Source organism: Crocodylus siamensis, chromosome 1 (genome assembly GCF_052110815.1).
Source record: "Crocodylus siamensis isolate JL-2025a chromosome 1, ASM5211081v1, whole genome shotgun sequence".
NCBI lineage: Eukaryota > Metazoa > Chordata > Crocodylia > Crocodylidae > Crocodylus > Crocodylus siamensis.
This window is the reverse complement of record NC_143395.1, coordinates 301,904,809-301,918,116: the sequence shown is the minus strand read 5'-3', so window position 1 is coordinate 301,918,116 and position 13,308 is coordinate 301,904,809. Positions and strand designations below refer to the sequence as shown.

The following is a 13,308-nucleotide window of genomic DNA, read 5'->3' as shown; positions in this document are numbered from 1 at the left end:
TTTCATTATTCCAGCAAGGCGTAGAGGGTGAGATAGGCAGGCAGCATGCCCAAAGACAGGTGGGGAGCTAGCTGTGGCTAGCGGGGATCCCTGTGATGCCACAGACTGGATGCTTTAGTGGGGAGTTTTTGGTGCTTTTTATCTAATAGCTGATTCACTCAGCTTGAGATAAAAGCACCCAAAAGCCCTGCTGAAGTGCTTGATCTATACAGGTGCTGTGTAGCCAAGTTGAAATAGTGTGCTGCTTCTTCCAGTAAAGTGTGTGGGTTTGTTTTGTTTTGTTTTGTTTTGTTTTGGGGGGGGGGGTTAAACATCTGCAAGCAGCCAATAGGATTATTGTACTATTAGAAGTGAGTATCCATGGCTTATTTGTATGTGACTATTTTAAGTTGTTTTGACAGGTTTTTTGAGCTATTTCTGGGGAAAATCTCCTAAACTCTCTTATTAAGTAGCTCTACAGTAAGTTTCTTGGGATGACTAAAATAGAATTTTCCTTGACTTTTTAATATAAACATTTAAAACAAGAAATGGAAAAGAGAAGTGTATGAAGTTGGGGGTACTGAATAATTTTTTAAAATTCTTTATTTTTTCTTTACTCCCTTGTTTTTGGGGATTTTTTGTTAGGTCAAAAATGAAGGAAAAAAAATCTAAAAATAATTGCCTCTTAGATTAATGTAATGCATTTTCTCTTATCCCATATATACCTTGTCCTCAAAAATCAGCCCTCCAAAATTGGGCTGTTTGTCTTGGTAGGGAAGCTGGTTTTCTTTGCCAAAATAGAAGAAGCACAAAGACACCATGTTGCAATATGACTGCCAGCTTCTCTGTCAGCAAGCAAGCACTAGGGATGGAGTTCAGTGTTAACCTTTTCACAGCTGCTCTCAGCTCAGTGGCTGAGAGAAGCTGACAGCTGTTTCCATTAAAAAGCCAGCTGTAGGCCATGATTCTGGAAATACGCCAGCATGTGCGCACATGCACACATTCTGCCTTCCAGAACAAGGTGTGTGTCTTATCTGCGGGGCATATGGTATGTGAGAAAATACATTGATTTTTAAACCAGTACAGTAGTATCTGTATAAGGTTTTATAAGTAAGTACTAAATCTGCATACTGTACATGCATGGTAATACAAGTGTAATTGAAACTCCTGTAATTTTTAACTTAAATGTAACAAGATTAAAGTTTAAAATAGTTTAGCATGCTTTTATGTAGCTGTAGGAGCATTCAAACATCATAGTTACAATGTAACAGTTGTCTTGCATAGCAATTGCTCCTCCTTCCTCCCTCTCCAAGACACATACTTAAAGCAGCAAAGAGTTGCATCTGTCCTCAGCCTTTACAACCTGATCTTCTGAGATACTGTAATTGCTGCCATTCCCTTAGCTTTCCATAGATGGAGGCTGTGATGATTTTTGTTTAAGATCAAGCAAGGAGAAAAATATATGATTAACTCCTAAGATAAAATGTACAGGGATATTATTTTTGGGTTTTTTATCACATTCCATTATTTTATTTTATTTGCATTTATTTTTACTACATTTAGGGCAGCTTCTCATGTCTGCTCAGATTCCTATAGATTCCTTTCTAAGGGAGTGGTAGCAATTTGAAAATTTTGTCAGGGTAAATGTATTTAGATTTTACCTTTCAGTGGGTGGTACGCTATGCTATAAATGTAGTGGGGTCATTTTTGTGACAATTGCTGATTTATCCTTTGTATTTCTTCTAACAGCAAAAGTGAAACGACTAATTTTTTCTTTGGTTTGAAATGTTCTGTAGTTTCACTCAGAAGTACCCACCAGTGAAATTTCTATCAGAAAAGGACCGTAAGAGAATTCTGGTAAGTTAGTATTTTATCAGGGTTCCTGCTCTTGAAATAAGAAGTGTTGGTATAGCGTTTTATGACTCTTGGATTAGTTAAAAGAAATGACAGAAGTGGTAACAGTTTTGGTGCTATATAGTTCAGTAGGAGCCAGTTTATTCCTTTTTGTCCTGTACTAGTGAAGTGCTCAAATACGGCATGTGGGTAATAGGCTTGGGCTCTCAACAGAAGTTGTCTTTTACCAATGAAGTAGTTGCTGTCATGGTAGTGTCATGGAGCTACACTGGGTCTGATCTGTGTTTACAAAAGGGTACTTGACTACCTGCAGCTGTTGGAAACTTCTTGAGACTGGGAGCCATTTGAAAAAGGGCTGATATTTAGAAAATGCAACTTAATGTCATGACAACATTCGGAGTTCCCTAAGCTGGACTGGTAGCCCCCCTTCCATCCTGTTATATGAAGAAAGGGCATGTATAAAATACAGGTTCCCCATCTTCAGTAATCAGCAATCCTCTCTTGCCTCTACAGGATCGCTAAGTACAGATAATCTTCTTGGGTATGCTAAGGGAAGGAAAGGACATGATTTGTCAGGGAGAACCGTGACCAGGGCATGAATGCACTTCATTGAAGGTTCTGCAAAGGTCCCTAATTGCTACTGAAACAGGATTGAAGTTCGCTGTGTCCCCAGATTTTTTTTCTTTTTTGAGGCCACCCTGTGATGCAGATATGAATTTGTTCTGTAGTTTCGAAGGGGTAGAGAGAAATGCAAATTTTGTAGAACGTACAGAAGTTTCTGCTCTTCTGTTTAGTGCTAATACAGATCCATGTCATTCAATGCCATTAAGTTTGACTTGCCTAGTATTCTTTTTGCTCTCATCTCTTCACCATTTAGAAAATTGAGTGGAGTGAAAACAAGCAGCCTGCTTTCTCTCTTAAAATTAAATTTCCAGACCCTAGATAATGGCATTTATATATTATGAACACAACTTTCTGGAACCTTCTATCAGTTTTATGCAAACATTCACAAAAGGAATAAAGAAAAGCTAAGCTAAGAGAATGTGGCTTGCAGTATTTTCTGCTATTTTCAATATAGCTATAACTGAAACACACAATGCAGTAAGTTTAAAGGTAACCATTTATAGGTCTTCTGCTTCTTCTGTTGTAGAAGTTGAGAAGTGGGTACTGAATTAAAGTGCAACGACAGCCTTTTTGGCTTTCTTTAGTTTGAGTGCTTGGTTTTAAATGTAGAATTTTTTTAATGCGACTGAAAGATATATAGCAGGCTGATTAACAAGGTAACAAATTCTTTAAATAGCTGTGTTGAGAGAGCTAAAAACTGTTTTGCTTCAATTCTGGGTACAAGTGGGCAGAAGAATGCCTGTCACACATACAGACAGGTAAATAGTTTTTCATCCTGTGTAGTGAGAGAGAGGGTGATTTTAAAGCTAGAGCTAAGTCAAGGAAATAATCCTGGTCATTCATATCTTTTTCTGGAGGGAGCCTCATGACCTCAGTTCAGTTTCTGTGCCAAGCTCAGGTTGATGGTTTCACTCTGCTGGGACCTAAAGGAAGAAGTATCATGTTAGAGATCCTGAACTAATCTTTGAATTCGGTGAGATGCAAGTCTAGAAAGCAGCACAAAGAAATTACACGTTCAGTGATCTCATACCATGCAGAAGAGCTTCTGCATCTTTTTTTGCCTGTACTCTGAAATCTCTAGTTCCTAGTTTGCTTCCAGGTGCAGTTCTAGATGGCATTTAACTCATAAGAACCTTTAAGGTAATCAGTAGCCTAACCTATATAGACAACTGTTCTAATCATATGGTTGTCCAGTTGTTGAGATCATTCATCCTGACACTTCCTGTACTTGTACATTTTTAGGACTAGACAATTTACAGTTCAGGGCCCCTCAACTAAAGTTTATTCCTGACTACCTTTGTCTAAAAGAGCCCAAGTCTATTGAACTCATGCCATGCTTCAAGGCCTGACTGTTTACTCATGCTTTCTTTAAGTAGATGAATAGGCAGTGAGCATTTTTTTTTTTTTTTTAGTAATTGGAATTTTTATTAACTTTATAAATGATAATGTCAACTTGGGATTATTATTGTCTGTACTTTGCCCAAATTGATTGTGGTGCACCTATACAATATATGAAACTTCATTATACTTTACATTTGGGATATTACATGCCCTGGATCTGACTAAAAGTATCAGATAGGCCTGGCAAATATGCAGATCTTCAAGTGCTTCAGATAGAGGGAAGTTGCTTTACTGAATATTTTTAGTGCACTTTAAATGACATCAGCATTTATTAATCATTTTAGTGTCAAAATGGTTAAGTGCACCATTTCGAGAAAGTACTGTTTATATTTTAAAATTATATTTTTTCAAGTGCCAGGTCTACAGCTGACAAACGAAAATTGTTGATCTAAAATATTTGGGTCTTAATAGATCATTGTTATTTGTAAGCAGTTGTATTTTAAAATGAAGTGCACCAACCCTGTTTTTATGAATGATTGCAGAAAGTATATATAGAGTGTTTTGGTACCGTAGTCATCTTTCTCTTTTGATGTAGCCTGAAGTGGGTGAAAAAAGATTGAATGAGTGCAACAGTTGTTTACTTTTCTGGGGAAATTCAGCTCCTTTTCCAAATCACTTTTTATCTAATATTTACGGACCCCTACATCATAAATCTGTGTTTTTGCTTTATTAAAATTCTATAGCCATTTTTAAATATGACTACATTTTTAAAAAATTGTGCACTATTTCACGTTTCAAAAATGTAAAAAAACCATCCCTCAGACATGGACTCTGCAACGCGCTCTTTTTGGAAGAACTGATTTTCTAGATTTTATTGTACCAGCTCCCCTCCCAACCTTCTTTCCCCCCTCCCCCGCAAGAAATTGCAAGCCCAGGAATATGTAGAATCCTCGAGCAGAAGTTGGAACTAGGTTGCCTCTTTACCTTTAGTCAGAGCATAGAACAGAGTCTTTCCCACAAATGTCTTTTGTCCTGGACAACAAAGAAAAATAAGGCAAACTCACAGAATGTAGTTTAACTAGACTGCAACTCTTTATAAGTAATACATTTTGGGACCTGTTGTATTAATAACTTCAATGCGGGACATCCTTTCTTTCTAATCCATGTCACTTGTTGAAGAACTACCTTCAGTCCCCAGTTTTAGTAAGCCTTAGTCTCAGCTTTGTTGGTGAGATTACGCAACCCATCAGTCATGAGAGTTAGGGCATAGGAAAGAAGATTCTGTCCCGGCTGTGGCATAGGAACCTCATCTTCATTTCTTACATTCTTTAAGAGGTGTATTATTCTTAATCAGTATCCAGTGCTGGTGTATCAAGGAGCATGCAATACATATTTGAGTCTGTGAGGCACCAGGTATAAAAATAAAGTCTAATATCTCACTAAACATTCACTCTCTTAATTCTTCATGTTTCACTGCTGGAGTACTTAAGATGGTATTGTTGCCATACCAGCAGGTGTAAATTGCTAACGTAAAATGAAAGCAATGGGCAAATGAGAGGGGAGTTTTCATACCTTTTATAAAAGCACCATGAACAATTATCTCCCCCTCCTGCCTCCCCCCCCCCCCACCCACCCACCTTTTTGGGTCACCTCTCAGATTAAATAATTTTTTATTGGTCTTTGTTACTTTCCTGATTTAAAAAAAAAAAGTTCTTACAAAGTTGATTTTGTTTGTTCAGTGTCTCCAGAAAATACTTTGTTTTTTATTGATCACAAGTGAGGGAATTTCTCTGATTAACTGAATCAGAATTGTACAGTCTAACCCATACTGTACTAGTTAGATTATTATCTCATGGCCACAGCAAAACTTTTTACTCTTTTAATTTATCTGGTAAGGTTGATTAATTACTGAAGTGCACTGATGATACAGTAACTTCATGATTGGATCACCTTGTGCAGTCTGTGCAGTCACATAGTTGTATGATGCATATGTGATATTCTATTGGATATGGACCTTTTCTTTTTTCTGGATAACTACCTTTGGCAGGGGCTATTGCTCTTCCCTTATGTAGTCTTACAGACTGCTTGTGAAGTATAGTAGACAAGAAAGCTGTGTCTCTGTAGACATGTCCCAAAGCTTGTTGTTTGGATTGCCTTTTTTTTGGTGATTGCACTTTTCCTGACTTCAATGATTTACTGCACTTTAAGATTGACCAGCAAAAAGCAAAACAAACTTTGCCATTTTAATGTCATTATAAGGGAAGAGTATGAATTATTTCTCATATTGTTTGGTGTTTTTGATTTTTGTGTGTGTTTAGAATAAAATGTCAGTATCTCTCTAGTCTGAAACTCTGTAGATGACAGTGGGATGAGTATGAAAGGCTGAGAGTTCAGCAATAAAGTAGGGAAGGGATTGAGGGAAGTTCAGAGCAGCTTTCATTTGTAATGCGTTTATTTGGTACAAAAAAGCATGTAGTCAAAAATAGTAAACATTTCCTCTCATTTGGTTAAGAGAAGATAGCACTTACAAGACTTGGTTGAGATATCTGAGATGTCGTCTTTCAAAACCAAAACTAGACTTTGATATTCCTGATTTTAGAAAGATTTAAAAAGGGGAGGAGGCAACCTTAACATTTCCTCTACATCTTTCTTGTGCTGAGGATGAATCCTTTTTGTCCATCTCCTGCATACTTCTCTTTCATGCATACAACACACATACACTCACCTTCCCCAAGACTTTGCAGTGCAGAAAGGGGATGAGTCCAATTTTAAGATGAAACAAAATCCTCTGATAACCTCCAAAATTATCTATATTAATCTTTTTCCTGCCAGTAGTTAGATTTGTAAACCCTCAGTGATTAAATGAACTAGATGGAGCCTATCATGAACATTTATATTGCCTAAATAAAAATACATTAAAAATAGAAATGGAGTTGTCTCTCTGTGGTAAGCAAAGATCTGAAAGCTGCTGTTCTTCTGTCTTGTTTGTGGACTTTGTCTGGTGTCTCTGTAAAAAGAAAAAAAAATTTATACCAACTGTCCTAACGCAGATAACTGGAGGAGCAGGGTTTGTGGGTTCTCATCTTACTGACAAACTAATGATGGATGGCCATGAGGTTACAGTTGTGGACAACTTCTTTACGGGCAGGAAAAGAAATGTGGAACACTGGATCGGCCATGAGAACTTTGAACTGATTAATCATGATGTCGTAGAGCCCCTGTACATTGAAGGTAAGTAACATACTCGAATCTGGTATTCCTTGGTATCTTCAATTAATTGTATTCACCCTGCGTAGGTGTGCTTGGGTACCAGTTAGATTTACATATAGGTATGCAGATGGGTCTGTTCTGGTACCTGTTCTGTGGTCTTTCTCATCAATATTTCCTTTTTTAACGTAGTGCCCTATGAATACCTTCAACTTACAAAGAGGTTTGGTGTTTGGACTATGAGAAGAACCTCTCATTTAGATTAGGTGAGAGAGGGATCCCAAAACTAATTTTGTGTTGTAACATGAATTCACATTATGGCACATTATGATTTCCTCTGGATTAAACAGCATGTGGTGCATTGATGAGAGAGGGGTTTTTTTTATTCATAGTTGAACTTTGTCCATTCTTTTTTAATTTGAAACTTTGCAGATATGCAGTGACTATGTATTTAAAAGATAAATGAAGCTGAGGCCTCATTTGCTATTCTCTTGCTGATATCTGACAGATGGAAAGGTTCAGAGAAATCTATTGTAAATATATCCCCCTAGCACTCTTTGTGAAGGGGTTTTGACAATATCAAAGCATGTAGTACCAAAATAGTTTTGTAGGCACATGGTCTTTCTGTGTTCTACCAATGTATCTGTTCAATTATTGTATATTATTTTGCTTCAGCTTCTACTGACAGAATATTGAGACAAGGATGTTATTAGCATGCTTTATTTTTGCTGAAGATACTGTTAGCTTACATCTTAGCCAGTGTAGTCTGTCAGCTTTCCTAATTTCCCTCAGCATTACTTCATTCTGATTAATTATACTTGAGCTATTTTTCAGAGACTATCAGTCTTTTAATACTGTGGCCAAATTTTGAAACCTTTAATTTAGAGGAATACCAAAAGGCTTCTGCTGCCTTTCCTTTGCTGCACACAAGAAATCAACCAGCAGTTTTTTTGTACTAACTGTACATTTTAATACAGTGTTTGGCGAGCAGTTAACTAGAATTTTCTATATATTCCAGCCCTGTTAATGAAGATGACAAGTAAAGCAAAATATTCCAAAAAGAAAATCCCTGCTTTAATTTTATATTATTTATACTCCACCTAAATCATGCTAAAGAGAATACATAAAAAAAGAGAGAGAAGGACCTGTATGCGGGCTTGTAGAGCTTGCAGTCTGAAGCTAGAGACAGAAGTTACATATAAACCGGTTTAAGTGATCATAAACTGGTTTAAACCTGTAACAGAACAAAATTTCAGTGCACATAAACCAATTTCAAAATGACTGAAACTGGTTTAAGATAAACCTGGTTGAATGTAGAATCAGTCAGACTTAACTGCTTGAGGTTTGATCAGTTTATGGAACTTCTGTCCTTGACCTTTTCCTAGTTTAAGTTAAACCAGAGTCCCCCAGTATCCCAGCATGCTCTGCAGCCCTGGACTGAGCTGGGCTATGCTGTGCTGTCTGCTTCAGAGAGCAGGGCTGGCTCTGCCCATCCACTCTCTAGCCCGAGGAGTGGCTGGGGCGTGGCCAGATGCTGGCTCAGCATGGCCTCCTGAGGCGAAGGGGGCAGGAAAGGAGTTTTATTCCCTCTCTTCCTTCCCTCTCCCCCCTGGGGACTCCAGCCAGGATCTGCCTGGCCAGGGCAGAGCATCCCCTGTCAGGGTCTTCCTCTGTCCCCGCTTGCTGCTTCAAGGGTGGGGGCGTGGCCAGATGCATGCTGTCATGGCCCCTAAGGCAGAGGCAGGGAGGGGGGTTTATTTCCCCCTTCCCTCCCCTCTCCCTCCAGGACCCCAGCCAGGGCACAGCAGCACCTGTCTGGGTCCCTCCCTCTCGCTACTCCAGGGGTGGGGACTGTGGCCACCCCAAAATTCAGCTTAGCCCTCGTAGCCACCCATCCAACCCTGCCACCGCTGCTTGCCCTGCACGGGCTGCAACAGCTCTTCCTGTCCTGCTCCTGCCTGCAGCACAGCCCCTCCACTGGGAAGAGGCTTGTGCTTCCCAGGACACCAGAACAGGAGCTGGTCCCTCCTCCCTCGCTCTAGCACCCCCCAGCTTCTGGCCTGAGCCACTGCAGGCATCTGCCTGCATTTCTGGAATCCCTATTCACTTGCTTGCCAGTTCAATTTGCATAGGTTAGATTAACCTGCAAAGATTGAATCAATTTAGGCTTGGGCTTTTTCAATGTCTTTCTTAGCCTGAATGTAAAAGTGATGCAGTAAATAGAAGGAATAAACTAGATGGAGGATGAGGTAAGGAAAGACATTTAATTACAATAGATTCACTTTTGGTTTTGGGATATTGCATCTTTCAGTGGTTCCATTTGCAGTCCTGAGGTGTTGGGTTTTGTTTTTTGTGTTGTGTGTTCTTTTGGGGGGTTTTCCCCCTAGGTTATCACCTATGACCTAGATAGGGCTTTGAGCAGGAGTTTGAACGAGGCTGAACACCCAGAGATGAAAGGTTTGGGAGGACATTTCAAGCACTAACAGTTGCCTTCTCTGAGCAAGATGGTTTAATCCTTTTCTGTGGTGCCTAGCACTTATTCATTAATGAAAGCTAACTTCTGATCCACAAAGAAGAGGAAGTTCTTGATTGGCCTTTTCTTGGGTTTTAAATTTAGTCTGCATGAGCTCTCCACATATGATTTAAATGAGTTTAGGTGAGTTTGAGTTTTGCAGCAGTTTCTTCCACAAGGCCACATTGAAATCCACCTCTTTGATTCCTGATGGAGACCTGACTGAGACCTTATGAGATGAAATGACACCCAGCTTCTTGGGAATGCTTCTGATTTTAATTGACCAAGATACTAGCAGATCCCCTAAAAAAAGATTTTACTCTCTGCTCTGTGACACTGTTGGTGTAATGGATCACTGTGCGTAGTAGTAAAGGACTTACCAAAATATAAGGCATTCATTTTAAAACTATCTGTAATGGAAACAAAGATCAGTGACTTCTTCTATTAACAAAGAGACAGACTGGGATATTGAAAAATAACAGAACTGTCCACAGAGTGTTGTCTAGGAATTCACAAAGATAGTACAAAAATGGGAGTTTGAAACTGATGTTGTATACTTGTTTTACATATATATGCATGTGTTTAAGAAATGGACAGATTTCGTCCATGTGGGGGTTTTTTGTTTTGTTAGTAATCTAATAGTAAAAGTTTTCTAGTGTTTTTTTTAATTAAAAAAAAGAACAAAAATAACACACAAGCACTTTTGGCAGCAACAGTCTCAATGGAATGAACATCTCTGGAGTGTTAGTTGTTAGTCGTTGAAGAAAATAGCATGTCGGTGCCTTGCAGTTTTTCAGCCCCAAAGGTAAGATGAAATAATAGCTGCTTAGGCTCCTTTTGCCCCCATGTTTGTTTTTTTTGTTTGTTTGTTTTGTTTTTTTAAATTTTAAGTTATAAAAATCCATAAGGATAGCAAAAGACCCCAGGATACAATCTGAGAAGAAGTGTTTTCAGTTATAATCAGGGATCCTAGTGGTCTTTGATTGAAAAAATTCCCAATTTTCGATGAAAAAAGTAACCCCAAATCCATATTTTTCCATGATTAAAATGAAACATTATTCACAGAGAGGCAGAGGGAGAGATGTTTCATTTTAATCATGGAAAAATGTGAATTTGAAGTGAAATACTACTACTATATTGATATCTATAATAAATAATGGAAAATGTGAATTTGGGGTTACTTTTTTTCACCAGAAATTGGAGATATTTTTTTAAATCGGAGAAAACTAGGATCCCTGCTTATAATGATGCATCTGGGTTGAACCAAATGAGATGCAGTAAAGTGTAATACCACGCACCTGATTAATTTTTTCGTATTCTTTTGATTATCATACTGTCTCTGCTTTACAGTTCATATTCATTAGAAGTGGCTTTATTGATTCCCATATAAGAAACGCTTTACCTTGCTTTTTGCAAAGCAAGTTCACACTGAGAAATTTTAGGAGTTTAACACTGAAACATAATTCAAGTGGAATTTTATGGAAAAACCTTGACCCAGTTGCAGCCAAATGTTAAATTTCTGGGGAGAGTCAAGAGATGATTGCAATGCTGGGGTTCTTTAAAAGCAGTTAGTATCCCTCTATCTCCAGGGTTGCAGCTTGCAGACCATCAGTCCTGTTGTGTGCATGCTTGGAGGTGCAGACTTCTCTGAGTCAGTTCTCACAGTGAGAATGCAGTGTCTTATGCTACTGGCAAACTTGGATGGCTTTGAGGGGTGTTGTGAAGGGCTGGATAGCAGTCCTTCCCCTCCTCTGGAAGCAAGCTATGGAAAGCTTCAAAACTGACCATAGTGGGATGAAGTGTGCATATTCTCCCCATCTTTATTTTAGGCTTAGTAAAAGCAGCCTGTGTAACCGGTTTAGATGTGGATATGGATGACAAAAAAGTGACAGTGAATACAAATCCTGAAAGTTGATCATTATGGTGGTTGTTACAACTGTGAGAACATCTACAGTTCTAAAGCAAAACAAACGGTGGGAGTCTACTACAGCCCTCCCAAACAGGGAGAAGAGCTTGACCAGGAATTCTTGGGTCAGCTCACAGAGGTAGTGAAGGCTAAGGATGTGGTAGTCATGGGGGACCTGAACTTCCCGGACATTTGCTGGGAAGAACAGTCAGTCAAGTCTGATCGCTCATGTAGGTTCTTGGCCAGAGTGCAGGACCTCCATCTAACCCAGGAGGTGCACAGCCCCACCAGGGGAGATGCCTCGTTGGACCTAGTGCTGGCCACGAGTGATGACCTGGTGAGGGGGCTGTGGGTGCTCGACCACCTGGGCGACAGCAATCATCACCTGCTGGAATTCACCATCCAGCGCAAGGTGGCAAAGGCAGCGGCCCTAGATTTTAGGAGGGCAGACTTCAAGGAGCTAAGGAGGATAGTTGGAGAAGCGCTGAGGTCCCGGAGGGGAGGGGAGCCAGGTGTCCAAGGAGAGTGGTCGCTCCTTAAGGAGACGATCCTCCAAGCCCAAAGGAAGGTAATCCCAGTGAGGATCAAAGGGAGCAGGAGAGCACACAAGCCTCCATGGCTCACCAAAAGCATCCGGGAATGTCTCCTTGCTAAAAAGGAGGCTTACACCCAATGGAAAGAAGGGGTCATCACCAGGGAGGACTACTCTGTAGTTGCTCAGGGATGTAGGGGGGTAGTTAGGAAGGCCAAGGCAGAGATGGAGCTGGGACTAGCTTCCCAGATTAAGGACAATAAGAAGTCCTTTTTTAAATGCACAGGGGGTAAAAAGAAGGTCCCGGGTAATGTGGGGCCCTTGCAGGACGCATTGGGAAACTTGGTCGTCACACCAGACGGCAAAGCTAACATGTTTAACAATTTCTTTGCCTCCGTCTTCTTAAGTAGGGACCAGGACAGCCACCTCCCTGCTGGGCCCCCCTTGGGCCCCGGGGGAGGCACACCTGGGCCACAGGTTAGGGAGGATTTAGTTAGGGAGCTTCTGGAGGGGTTGGACATATTCAGGTCAGCCGGTCCGAATGATCTCCACCCTAGAGTTCTAAAGGAACTGGCCGAGGTCATTGCAAGTCCCCTGGCACAACTTTATGAGCACTCATGGTGCTCTGGTGAGGTACCGGAGGACTGGAAGAGGGCCAACGTGGTCCCTATCTTCAAAAAAGGCAGGAAGGAGGACCCGGGAAACTATAGGCCAGTTAGTCTCACCTCTATCCTAGGCAAGCTGTTCGAGAAAATTATGCTGGCACACATCCAGGAGGGGCCAGCAGGGGACTGCATGCTTAGGGGCAACCAACACGGGTTCATCAGTGGCAGGTCCTGTCAGACCAACCTGGTGGCCTTTTACGATCAGATCACCAGATCATTAGATGCAGGGGTAGCAGTGGATATAATCTTCCCGGACTTCCGGAAGGCTTTTGACACTCTCTCACCCCGTTCTCATTAAGAAACTGTGGGACTGTGGTGTAGATACCCACGCAGTCAAATGGGTCACCAGCTGGCTGGAGGGCCGCACCCAGAGGGTGGTAGTGGATGGGTCCTTCTCAACCTGGAAAGACGTGGGGAGTGGGGTTCTGCAGGGCTCGGTCCTCGGGCCCGCACTGTTCAACATTTTCATCAGTGATTTGGACGAGGGGGTAAAAAGCACCCTGTTCAAATTTGCTGATGACACTAAGATGTGGGGGGAAGTGGGCACACTGGAAGGATGCAACAGGCTACAGTCAGACCTAGACAGGTTACAAGGGTGGGCAGACGAGAATAGGATGGGTTTCAACACAGACAAGTGCAAGGTGATGCACCTCAGGAGGAACAACCAGCACCATACCTACAGGTTAGG

General features: G+C 40.7%; 1 protein-coding gene across 3 annotated transcripts in view; it reads left to right on the top strand.

Annotated features, from left to right (window-relative positions):
* Window positions 1–13,308, top strand: part of UXS1 (UDP-glucuronate decarboxylase 1) — an 87,785-nt gene that overhangs the window by 23,546 nt on the left and 50,931 nt on the right. For 2 of the 3 annotated variants that reach the window (XM_090021130.1, XM_090021146.1), the window contains 2 exons: window positions 1,776–1,836; window positions 6,849–7,029. In XM_090021130.1, coding sequence (XP_089877256.1) covers window positions 1,776–1,836; window positions 6,849–7,029 — 242 coding nt within the window. Of the gene's footprint in view, window positions 1–1,775; window positions 1,837–6,848; window positions 7,030–10,298; window positions 10,323–13,308 lie in introns of those variants that run through there. The other variant, XM_090021140.1, reaches the window with a different exon arrangement.